At 49.2% G+C, this 12,682-nt stretch overlaps 1 protein-coding gene across 1 annotated transcript in view; it reads right to left on the bottom strand.

Annotated features, from left to right (window-relative positions):
• The window catches only part of LOC144722962 (importin-7-like), a 44,102-nt gene that overhangs the window by 14,980 nt on the left and 16,440 nt on the right, over nucleotides 1–12,682 (bottom strand). Inside the window, exons 8-17 of the mRNA XM_078601423.1 lie at nucleotides 12,035–12,119; nucleotides 9,330–9,464; nucleotides 8,960–9,059; nucleotides 8,313–8,389; nucleotides 7,749–7,865; nucleotides 7,073–7,162; nucleotides 5,544–5,709; nucleotides 4,731–4,891; nucleotides 3,466–3,594; nucleotides 1,830–1,896 (exon numbers count right to left, since the gene is read on the bottom strand). Of these exons, the coding sequence (XP_078457549.1) occupies nucleotides 1,830–1,896; nucleotides 3,466–3,594; nucleotides 4,731–4,891; nucleotides 5,544–5,709; nucleotides 7,073–7,162; nucleotides 7,749–7,865; nucleotides 8,313–8,389; nucleotides 8,960–9,059; nucleotides 9,330–9,464; nucleotides 12,035–12,119 (1,127 nt within the window). The remainder of the gene's footprint in view (nucleotides 1–1,829; nucleotides 1,897–3,465; nucleotides 3,595–4,730; nucleotides 4,892–5,543; nucleotides 5,710–7,072; nucleotides 7,163–7,748; nucleotides 7,866–8,312; nucleotides 8,390–8,959; nucleotides 9,060–9,329; nucleotides 9,465–12,034; nucleotides 12,120–12,682) is intronic.

Raw genomic sequence — 12,682 nt, 5'->3', positions numbered from 1 at the left:
AGGGTCCCAATGGTCCACAATTCAAAAGGTAAAGTGCCCTCGTCCACTAACCAACATACAATGGTGTTCACGTGTGTGGGTCTGCTCACAACAATACCGGCTTCCTGCATTACCTACTAGAATCACCCAGAGATGTCTGTCCGTCCCGCGTGTGACGTCACTCCACATGAGGCCCATCCCCCCCTTCATTAATATTCATGAGCGGGTGGATTTTTACACTAACGCAGAGGAAGGTCGATCTGAATTAAATAATTTATTACGCAAAGTCGCTTCAAATATGACGTTTCTTTACAGAAAGTGACGGTAAAAACTAAATCTACGCAGCACAGTGCTACATCCGTGCGTGACGTCACCGCAAAAGAGGCCCACCCCTCATTAATATTCATGCCCGCGTGGAAATTTACACTAACGCACAAGAAGGTCGCGCACTCCACATGCAGCACCCCTCCCCAATAACCATTAGCGGGTGACGTCACTCAACATGGGGCAACCCCCCCCCCTCATTAATAATCATGAGCTGAACAATTTTATATTTTATATTTCAGATTTACTGAAATATTCACCCGCCCTTGGACAGGCAAAAGGCTAGTTGCTGTATATTCACCCACCCATAGCTCCTCTTCATCAACATCAGTCTCAATGCGTGCCCGGGGGATGTAGGAGAATGAATATCGGCAGATGAGCTCTGCGTGTTTTACGGTGGGCAGCAGAGGGCAGTCATTGCCAACCAGGTTGAGACCGCCACCTCGCTTGAGAAAGCATCTAATCGAAAGTGCTTGCCATTATGCAAACCCAGTGTCTCAGCTCCCAGATCCACCTCTCTATCAACATCTTTCTGTCCAACTTAACGGAGTCGTTTCACAAGGCCTGCTACTGCTGCTGCAGCTGAGTGTGTGGGTAGGTGGAGGCTGCTGCTGCTGCAGCTGAGTGTGTGGGTAGGTGGAGGCTGCTGCTGCAGCAGCTGAGTGTGTGGGTAGGTGGAGGCTGCTACTGCTGCAGCTGAGTGTGTGGGTAGGTGGAGGCTGCTACTGCTGCAGCTGAGTGTGTGGGTAGGTGGAGGCTGCCCGGGGTGGGTCAAGGTGCCCCGGCCAGTACTATGCACCCGCTCTGCTCTGGGCCCCGTCGGGGGTCGGCGTGGACGCGGCGAGCGCCGGCAGGACGCCGGGAGCTCACCGCACCAGACGCGGACGGCACACCGCACACACCAACCCCCAGGGGCCGTGAAGCATTAGACTTTCAGCTATCAAGGCCAGCGCAGCGCACAAGGGAGTGGCGTGACAAAGACCTTTGTTGTCTTCCCAGTGCTCGTCTTCACCACTAAGTGGCTAATATGACGTGACCATGGGTCGAACAAACTTGCCCATGTTGGATGTATGGCTGTGGTGGCGCCCAGCTGTGGCCCAGAGTTTCGGAGGCGAGGGTTTGTGGATTGCTTGGAGACTTATGAAGTCACAAACCCACTTTGCTATAAGGTTAGCAAGAGATGGCAGTGTAGCAAGTGGGTTCATGTCCCTGTCTGTGCATAACAGAGGTTGGTAGCTTGGTGAGCCGATTGCAAGTGGAAAGGCAATAGCACAAGAGATGACCTTAGGATGGGATGTCAGCCCCGTTGGCCAAGTTTTGAGCAGCAGATGGCCATTACTCTACTCAAATGCTCCCAGTCTATGCTGCCCACCTTCACCAATCTGCACTATCCAGAAGGGAGAAGTATGGTCAAATAACCCCCACTATCTGCATGGCATGGGAAGGCACTCATCCAGAGCTAAGTGCTGTACACGTGCAGCTCTTTCGTGCATGGTTCTGCTGTCTCTAGGAATGCACAGCCTTACCACTGATATGCTGCTGCATGACCGATCCAATCACGTGCAGGCAGATTCCCTCCAACTGCTGCGTGATCTGTGCACAAAGGACCAGGGAAGTCGCAATGAATGTATCAGCGACATGCCTGCGTGTAGAGCCAAACTGTATCCGAACAAACAGCATCAGGGACTGACTGACGGTGTGAAACGTGAAACATGCTAACGATGGATGCATCCACAGTCTGGCAAGATAGCTCTGTGGCGAAGCGCGCGGCTCGCAATCAAAACGTTGCGAGTTCAACTCCAAGATTGGGGGAGACTCAGCCCATCATCCCCTCCAGGGATGACAAAAAATAGTTCCACTTTGAGTCACGGCAATTTAAGTTATCCAACAGAGACACTGATCCCCACACTACAAAAATGTTCACCAGCGATACCACGACCACTAACAGCGATGAGCAGCTGTCGTTAAGCAGGGAGATGTTGTCTCCTTAACAGCTTAATTATAGATCAGTCCCTCCAGAAAAACGCGATTATGCGATCGCAAGATTTCACGCAAAATCAGCCAAAGTTCGCATATTTATGCGGGGGACGCGTTTTTTCAAATACGCCGCACTTTCGCCGCATAAATTGCAGATTTCCGCGCGCAAAATATGCGGGCTTGCATGATTTCATAATCCCCGCATTTTCGTTGCAAAAAGTCACATATATCTTAGCAGAAAGTTGAAAAATTTTGCGTTTACTTCACACAAGCGCAGCCATTTCCCTTGTTGCCATGGGAACGTTATGAAGTGACGTCACTCATTACGCGACATCATTGAAAAGCTGCAAACCCCGCGATGCCAATGAAACCATGATGAAGCCCGCAAATCTTTCTCATTTGCCAACAAACATAAGCGCAAAAGACCGCGCAAAGCAGTTCCCCAGTGTGTTACATGACAGTGGGGGCAAATTATTTTGCATAGCTAACTCTGTAAAACAGGAAGCACACATTTTATTTTTTTATATTTTATTTATTCATTTTTACAGAAGTTGTAGCATATTCATTTTGTAAAGCTACAGAACTTGTTCGACTCAATGTTTTGTAAGTTTGAGCCATCTGTTTGTTAAGGTCTGAAATAAAACAAGATGAGAACTTAAATATTCCCAGCACTTTCTGTGATGTAGTATGCTTGCTTATCATAGGAAGTAATAAGAAATGACTCTTTACATTAAAGTAGTAGCCTAGTGAATAGGGTGTTGGGGGAATCACTTTTTTTTCTCTTTTTCATCAAACCGCAGTTTTTGCAAGTTCCCGCAATTTTTGCAAGTTCCCGCAATTGTTGCAAGTTCCCGCAATTTAATCGCATAAAATTGCATAAATATCCCGCATATTCCATCGCATTTTTTAAGAAAACGTGCCGCATAATCAACGATTTTTGCCCGCAACAATCACCAAAAAACTCCGCGTTTTTCTGGAGGGACTGATAGATTCGTCTTATTATTGTGACTGTCGCTTTGCTTGCAGTGACAATATTTTTTTATTGACGATCACCCATCCAAGTGTGAACCGGGCTCAACCAAGCTTGGCGCCGGCACTCGGCAGACACACACACCGCACGGCGGGGGCAGTGGACGGTTAAACTGTCCGCTGCTGCCGGCACCGCGTGTGCGCGCGTTCCCGTACCTCCTTGTGGTCCTCCATCACGGTGAGGATGGTGTCGATGGTGTTGAGGATGCCCATGGCCGTGATGGCCTTCTCCTCGTTGCCGTCGTCGTTGTTGTTGTTCGAGATGAGCTTGGTGAACGTCATCGCCTGGTGGGGAGCAGAGTGGAAGAGAAAACGGTCAACCACCATCAGCAACGTCGCCAGGTCTCACTACCGCCACGATTCACCACCAGGAGCACCACCATCATCACCATGCCTCGCTGCAATGAAGCAGGGCCACTATCATATTTCATCACCATCAGAAAGCATCGCTAACACGGTTATCTACTATTGCCGGTATCAAAGTCCACTACTTCTATAATCAAGGTGCTCACTATCGAGTTCACCACCACCATTACCACAAGTGACTGCTAATAATGAGGACAATTTATCTTCTTGGTTCTTTCGGTAAAGTCACGTAGAAGGGAAGTATTTTTTTTATTTTATTACTTCCCTTCTACGTGACTTTACCGAAAGAACCAAGAAGATGAATCCCTGCAGTCACGAAAGCTTTAAATCGAGGACAATTTACTTTGATGAATCAAAAGGTTCGATTCAAGAATCAATTATTTTTTGGTCTCACGAGTGGTCTTGTTTGCAGTCAGTTTTCAATGCATGGCCTCATTTGTTCCCTCTCAATATGCACCATCGATCTCGTTCGTAGTCGGCACTTTGTGTTTAGTTTATCTTCTCATTTGCTTCATCTCATTTGTGCTTTGTTGTTTGTTCCGCCTTATTTTCCTGCATCTGTCATTCACAATTGTTCGTGCATTCCGACAATTAACCAAAGCAATGGCATCAAATTAGAATAAGCATATATATATATTCTTGGTTCTTTCGGTGAAGTCACGTAGAAGGGAAATAATAAAATAATAATAATAAAACAATTACATTCTCACGAAGTTTTGATTGCAACACAAGCTTGCCGTGGTTTTCACACCTGATGATGATTGCTTGTGTTGCAATCGAAACGTCGTGAGAATTTTATTGTTTTATTTGTATTCTTTTATTATTTCCCTTCTACGTGACTTTACCGAAACAACCAAGGATATGAATCCCTGCAGTCACGAAAGCTTTAAATCGAAACAGATATAAATAAAATATATTTCAACGGACTCACCGCGAGTGCAACAATCATTACATTCCCACATCCAACGTTTTCCTCCTGTCAACGTTTCCCCCCCACCGCTGCAAGCCACACGGTCAGCACTACGAGCCCCACGGTTCACTGGCTGCGTTCTCACCAGGTGCTGCGTCATCTCCACGGCGATCGGCGTCACCTCCTCGCTGTACTCGCAGATCATCTTTTGCACAACGTTGGTCAGGTCGTCGTTCTCCGTCTCGCGGATGATGTACAGCAGGGCCTGCATCACCGGCCCGATGAACGCCTTCAAGTAGTCCTTGGCTACACGGGGGATGCAAACACGACGGGCCAGGCACGTGCAGGCGAGGGCACGGGACTAGGGTTAGAACACACGCAGACACAATAGGAGACCACAAGGTTCCCTGGTGTAGCCTATGCTCGCAGCAATTGGGCCAAGTGCTGTTAGTTAATACTTATGAAGGCCAGCATGGCACACGAGGTGGGTGGCCAATACCATGCCTGGCCACCTTTGTCTCCCCAGTGCTTATGTTTTTACACATTGCACCAGGTACCCATTTGAGGCCGAGTCGACCGTAGGGAGGTCCAGGTCTGGTTCAAATAATCGTCAGCGGTGTTGGCCACGAAAGTGAATCAAACTCGGGTCACCGGGTTCATAGCGCAGTGCGGTAACCACTACACTACCGCTCCCCAAATATAAAGACAGGCATGTGCCTGTACACACGACACACACAAGCACATGTGCAAACACAGGCATAGAATTACACATACATCTGTTCACATAATAACGTGCAGGTCTGGCCATTTTCGTATCACAAGTCCCAATGTTCGTGGGACAGGGATCTGTTTGGCATGATGCCAAGCAGCGACAAGAGTCTGGGCGCGTGCTGCGCAGAAGGGAGAGGGGAGGGGGGGAAGAGGGGAGAGGGGAAGAGGGGGCGGAACCAGATCTCACCTTTGTCCTGGCTGCAGACGAGCACCTGCAGGGCGATGGCGGCCTCCACCTTGACGGGCAGCTCGTTGTCCTCGATGAGGCACTTGCGCGTGAGCTCCAGGGCATTGCGCAGGTTCAGCTCGCTGGTGAAGCGCACGTCGCTGAACGAGTGCAGCACCCAGCACGCCTGCGCCGCCAAACACGCACACACACACACACGTGTACATATGTTGAACTTCTTTTGCGCCGTACGTAGCCAACCGTGCGAATCGGAGGTGCGAGGGAAGGATAATAAAACATAGCAAGGCACGCATTGCACCGCAGCCTGTACCAACACCTGTAATGTATGGTGGCTGCCCATTCTAACAATGCCCAGAGCTCAGTTCTCTTCTGCTCAGCTTCCGAGATCTGATTTTGTAATTTTAAGGATTTAAACAGAATGTTAAATCATTTGCTGCATGAAAGTGACCTCCGCACGGAGACTGATGGGATAGACAAATTACCATTCCTCACCCGCCCACGATTCAATCATCACAATTCGGGATCTAAATTAGATTTATTAATCAATTCCCTTTTCTCTATTTTGTTTGTCCAGTTTGCCTCTCGTTCAATCTATCACAAATAGAAATGGCATTTCATTTCCATCATTTGTAAGTGGTTTATATTTATGCAACTACCTCTATGCATGTATAATCGTGAGCGCAGGATATTATGTGCCTCATCAAAATATAAATTATCAAACAACATCTCGGACCGTGTTCGCGAGCACAAGGCAGATCTGAAACACAGAAGAACTCCTCCGCCGTGGCTGACCACTGCTATAATGCTGTGGGCTCTCATGATATTGTTTTTTCGAGACCAAGATACTCTGCAAACATTCGGGCTACCATCAAAGGTTTGTTCATGAAGCCATCCAGATATGTAAACATAGACATAACTTCAACCAAGAAGATGGATACAAATTGAGAAATCATTGGAAGGATGTAATTAACCAGGTAAAACCCTAACTGCTTTGTAGTGGTTGTCGTCTATCATATCTGCCAGGTACTACTACACCACGCAAGCGCTTCCCCTCCCCCTACCCCACACCCCCACCCCTCCCTCTCCTCCCTTGCTCCTCCCCCTTTCTTACCTATATAACCTCTTACCACGGCAACTCTCTCTCTCCCACTTCAGCAAAAGCATTTCTTGCTGTGGTTTTCCCATCTGATGATGACTGCTTGTGTTGCAATCGAAACGTCGTGATTTAATTTATTTTATACCTATGTGACTTTACCGAAAGAACCAAAGAGTACGCCTACTGGTGGAACATTGCAAGACGCCATTACCACACTAACAAGAGAACAAGCCCGATTCACAATACGCACAGAATTCATGCAGCGAGTCGCTAACCAAAGCCAGAGGTGAGGGACTGGTTGCTACCAGTCCCGGATGGAGGACTGGGAAAGCACTGAATACCGCAGATGATGTCGCCGGGTCCTGGCCCGGGCAACCAAGCGTAGGCGGTGAAGACATCGAATCGCTATGGTTGGTTGGGTGCGAGAACTCACCCTCGCCCTCATGTATCCCAGCTCGCAGCTGAACAGCGGGAAGACAAAACTCTGCAGCATCATCTCCAGCTGCCCCTTGTACTGCTTCTTCTGTAGGCAGCACACACGTCCACAAGCGCTTACACACACGTACACACACGTACACACACGTACACTCTCACCAACGTCAGCACCACGCCCGGCCGCCTTGGCCTCCCCAATGCTGATGTTAACACCACATCAGGCAAACAATTCAGGATTAAATGATCCACACAAGGCACAGGTCACACGTGCAGTCACATGCCAACATGACGCAAGGACATGAGGAAGCCTCTGAAGCTATGCACTTTTAAGTTGTATAGATTTAAAAGTTAATTTGTTGAGAACTGATTTTCATGTTTAGTTTGTTGTCCTTCCCCCGCACCTTCCATTAGCACGGTTGGCTACGTACAGTGCGAAAGAAGTTCAACATACATACCAGATCTCTCCACAAGGTGACCACGGCCGAATTTCCCGTCATAATCATTTAATAAACCAATCACAACCAGTATATTAACTATTCATATTAATACAAGGCCTCACAGTAAAGAGTCACAGTTCCACTGATGACAGACGGCAACCAAACCCGAAGCGGCGTTAGCCAGAGGCTCAAAGCCACATGGCGTTAGATCGTCATATGGTACACACACACACCCACCTTGAGCAGGACCTCGGCGAGTGAGCCAATGATGTGCAGCGCACCATCCTTCCTGCGCGGGTCACTCGCGGGGTTCGTCAGGAGCTGGTGGCAGAAGCCCATGGTCTTCTCGAGCACCTGGGAACGAGGGACAGCAGCGGACAACGTTCAAACCGACTCCATCTCAGGACTTGGGCTGCTTAACTCTTTCCCATTCCAATGACGCACTTGGATGTCACTAGTTTTTTTTCTTCCGGTTCTGTTCCGACGACGTACATGTAAAATAAAATAACTTTAGTGATACCGAGGCTCCCACATAGCCATGCGGGAGGGCGTGTGGGGCAAAGTCGGGGTCGTGTCGCTACAGTTCTCCGCGGTGAGTACAATATCTTTCAAAAAATTGGCGCTACGCCTAAATTAAATTAACACAGAGCTGCAAGATTCAGCGGCGAACGGGACCCCCACCCTGCAACTTGCACATGTCTCAGAATGGGAAAGGGGTTAAACAAACGCCTGGGCGGGCTACAGAGCAGGACGGTTTCAACGAGACAAGAAACACGCTGTGGCTTTGTTTGCAATGCTCACCCCCTTCCGCTTGCTAGCCGCAGAGTACAGCAGAGTCTGGGCCGCGGTGGTCGGGGAAATGAAATCCTCAAAGACGTCTGGTGAGAACACAGCAGAGACGACGCATGTCAATGTACATCCACATCAGTATCACGAGATGCACAGCAATCGGCATGACAGTGGTAGTCTGTTAGGGAAGAACATGCAGGGACTACTATACACGGAGGCCTAAAAGGTTGAGGTGGTAGGATCCGTCGACTCGATCAACAATGCACACCGGTTTCATCGTTGAGAAATTTTCAACGGATAATGGCTTTTGAACATAAACACCATGCCATCTGTAAACTCCAGATACAGAACCTACGTCTCATTATGGTGGCTTAAGTTTCGGACAGTACAAATTTCACCGATTCCTAACAATCTTGCACATGTGCCGAGAACACATTTAAGAAATTATCTCTATATAACAACCACCGCCGACTGCAAGAGAGTGCTGCTGCTCAATACAGATCGACCCCACATGAACGATGAGACGATGTCAACCCCTTACGAGCATTTACGCCCGTGCCCTTTCAACCGAGTTAAGGCTGCCTAACGGTGTAGTCAGCACCACCGTACCACCTTGGGGGAATCAATAACAGCAGCACACGATCAAGAGAGCGGCTCACCGAACTTCAGGCGGATGTACTCGTAAGGATCGTCATTCCAAAGCTCGTCGTCTTCGTCCGTGTAGCACATGAGCGGAAAGATCACCTCTTGCACAACCGTCTGCATGCACAGAGAAAACACAAGAACCCGTTCCATCAGTCAGCTCAAAACGAGCGAGCAAGTGGGGTTTAGCTGGGCGTAGTGGTGCACACTTGTTAACAAGCGCTGCGGAGTGCTCTTGAACAATTTTGGTCAAAGACAAAAAAAATGACTTATTTGAAAGGTTGCCGACCCCTGCTCTAGGCCTATCGGCAGAGACGGTTTTGTGTAGAAGCGAAGGCGGTGGCAAATGGAAGAATCAGAATCTTTCTTTAGACCGGAGGAAGAGACCTGCATGTGGGCCTTGAGCGTTCTCCACGTGAGGGCGTGGGCCACGGCCTGCTTGAGGAAGTTGAGCGTCTGCTGCAGCACGCGCGGCGGCACGTACCGCTTCTGCACGTACTGCTCCAGTACCTTGAGCAGAACCTGCAAGCGAACGCACACACAGACACACAACAGATTCCCCGTATAACGACACTGTTCGGGAAAAGTGTGGGTCGCGAGCGCCTCTTGAGGCAGGCATGAAGCATGAGTGGAGGGGACGGGTGGGGGGAGCGGTGTCACCAGCAGCACGCACAGCTGCCTCCGTCTCTTCAGTGCTAACGTTGACACGCCGCAACCAGGTACTCATTTAAAAAGGTGTGTCCCTAAGTGTGGATAAAAAGGCCGATTGAGGTGACCACACCAGGTACTCGTGTCAGGCCGAGTCTAACTAGGGGAAACCGCAGGACCAGTTGAGATATCACTGCTGTCCCGTGTGGAGTCTATGAGAGGTGGTTGCTTCTGCTGCTGCAGCTGAGTGTGTGGGTAGGTGGAGGCTGCTGCTGCTGCAGCTGAGTGTGTGGGTAGGTGGAGGCTGCTGCTGCTACTGCTGCAGCTGAGTGTGTGGGTAGGTGGAGGCTGCTACTGCTGCAGCTGAGTGTGTGGGTAGGTGGAGGCTGCTGCTGCCGCAGCTGAGTGTGTGGGTAGGTGGAGGCTGCCCGGGGTGGGTCAAGGTGCCCCGGCCAGTACTATGCACCCGCTCTGCTCTGGGCCCCGTCGGGGGTCGGCGTGGACGCGGCGAGCGCCGGCAGGACGCCGGGAGCTCACCGCACCAGACGCGGACGGCACACCGCACACACCAACCCCCAGGGGCCGGCACGCAACAACGAAAGATTACCCAAACTTCAATTGAAGCTTTCGTGACTGCAGGTTATTTCGGTAAAGTCACATAGAAAGAAAAAATTAAAATTTTAAATTCATCAGGTAGAACTAAATTTGAGAGACAAAACACAGACACCGAGACACACAGAGAGACATACAAACAGAGAGAGACAACACAAAGAGACACACAACATAGACACACACAACATAGACACACAGAGACCCAATGCCTCTGTCAAGGCCTTCATTTTTTTCTCTCCCCCGGCCGCTTCGGGGTGGATTTCCACACCTCTGTGTGTCTCTGTTTGTCAAATTTCACACTTAACTTCTAATTTTAGCAATCTTTGGAGATCGTAATCAACCAGGCTATGCGTTAACTGTGCTTTTGCCAACTCTGTTACATTCCATTACATTTCCAAAAAAATTGCTACATTTTGTTTTCAAAAACTGCCTATTTCTCTCTCTAAAATGTACCAGTCTTGTTGGGTCTTTCATTGACATGCTAATTTCTCTGCTCCATCCGCTGCTCCATCAGCTGCTCCAGCAGACCCACCTCTCTCTCTGCCCCCCCCCCTCTCTAAGGCCTCGACACAAGGGCATTGGGTCTCTGTTTGTCTATGTTCTGTGTCTTTCTCTGCGTGTCTCTGTGTTGTCTCTGCTTGTCTGCTTGTGTGTCTGTCTGTGTGTCTGTGTTGTCTCTCTCTCTGCTTGTGTGTCTGTCTGTGTGTCTGTGTTTTGTCTCTCTGAAATTTACTTCTACCTGATGACGGTAGCTTGTGTTGCAATCGAATCGTCGTATTCTATTATTTAATTAATTTTCTCTCTACGTGACTTTACCAAAAGAACAAAAGTTTACCCCCCATACAACCATTGCTCAGCACAGGTGCAAGTGCTGTTAAGCGAGCACTGGTCAAGGTAGGCACGACGCATGAGGAAATGCTGCAGCCAGCATTACGCCTGGTTGCATTTACCGCCCCAGTGATGATGTTCGCGCTAGTCTAGACATTAATTTTTAGGCAGAGCCAGCCGATTGGGACGCAGACAACAGGTTCACATTCCACTTGCCACCCATCTACGTGGTGGAAAATCTAGCCAACGTCACTAAGATTGTAATGTTGTGCTCTCAGCACTGTACCGCTACTGCTAACACACAGAGGTACGCACAATGCACAGACACGCACACAAACAAATCATACACACATAAATAGACAAGTTTTTTCGTCTTCTGAAGAAAGCTGAAGGCTTGGATGGCAAATTATGGGACGACAGAGCCATGTGTTAAGGGTTAACTTACTGATGTGACTGGCAGCTGCACAATCTGCACTCCTGTACCAACCTGCTGTATTTTAGCCACTCAGCTCGTGGTTGTGAGCTTCACACATGTGCTCACACACAAAGGTTTAAGAGACATTTGGGGCCTCGCCCCACCTCCCCCAATCCCCTAGCCCCTTGTCTCGCCTCAGTATGTTAGTTATCTTTCCCCTTCCCCCTTTCTCCTCCCCAAAGAGATGTTCATGTCCCTGCACGTGGTCCTCCACTTGGGTGGAGCAGCGAGTACAATTTCCCCACAGCGCCGAATTTGGGTTGCTGTTCCCCTCCATTGGCCATCGGAGTACTGTGCCGGGCTCGCGTTGTGTTGCAATAAAAAAAATCATTTCGGGGCAAGTGCTATTAGCAGTACCATGCACACGGCGCATGACGGCAAGGGCAAGTGCCACACTTCACCGCATAGATAACCATCTGACACTGCACCCCAAGCACGAAGCTTTATTGGTTCATGCCCCGCCTGAGTCAAGCACCCAGAAAACATGTGCATGCAGCTCCGCTGCGCCCCCACACACACACACACAAACCTGCAGGATGCCGACAGCGTACGCCTTCAGGAAGAACTCTGCAAACTCTCCGTACTCCTTGGACACTGTGCCCGGACTGCCGTACCTGCAGGCGAAGAGGTACGGGAGAGTGACGGGAAGGAATCGCCACACATGGAACTACACCATTCATTTCTTAAAACCACGCAGCATGTCATATTTAATTAAAACAATTAAGATTTAGTAGGATTGCTGGGTTCATGTGGAGAGTTCGTGAGCACTGCCTTAAAGCTCGTGTGAGCAAGAAATCACTTTTGACTTGTGATGTAGTTGCAAAAATGTTTGTACAGCAGCATTAGAGGCATACGATACCAACAAAATGAACTCGTACTGCAAATCAAGATGATGACAAATTCGTTGAAATCTGCTTAACTGTACACGGTCCCATTTGCTAATTCCGTGCGGGAGTTCTACTATCCACTTTGCAGGAACTGGCTTCAATGGCGAGCACACGGACCTCTCTCAGTCACACATTCACGTGTATCAAAAACAAGAACTTCAACAGCAGCAGCACTATGGCACTATCACGTGTTTCGTCTATGAAGGTGGCAGCTGCTGCTGTGCACCGAGCGTGCACGGAGGCTGCTGGGGAGTAAACACACCCCAAGCAGGACTATGCACCCACATCAG

The sequence above is a fragment of the Lampetra planeri genome, chromosome 16, assembly GCF_965212315.1.
Source record: "Lampetra planeri chromosome 16, kcLamPlan1.2.h2, whole genome shotgun sequence".
Lineage (NCBI taxonomy): Eukaryota > Metazoa > Chordata > Hyperoartia > Petromyzontiformes > Petromyzontidae > Lampetra > Lampetra planeri.
Note: the sequence above shows the minus strand (reverse complement) of the source record. Positions and strands in the feature narration are given on the sequence as shown.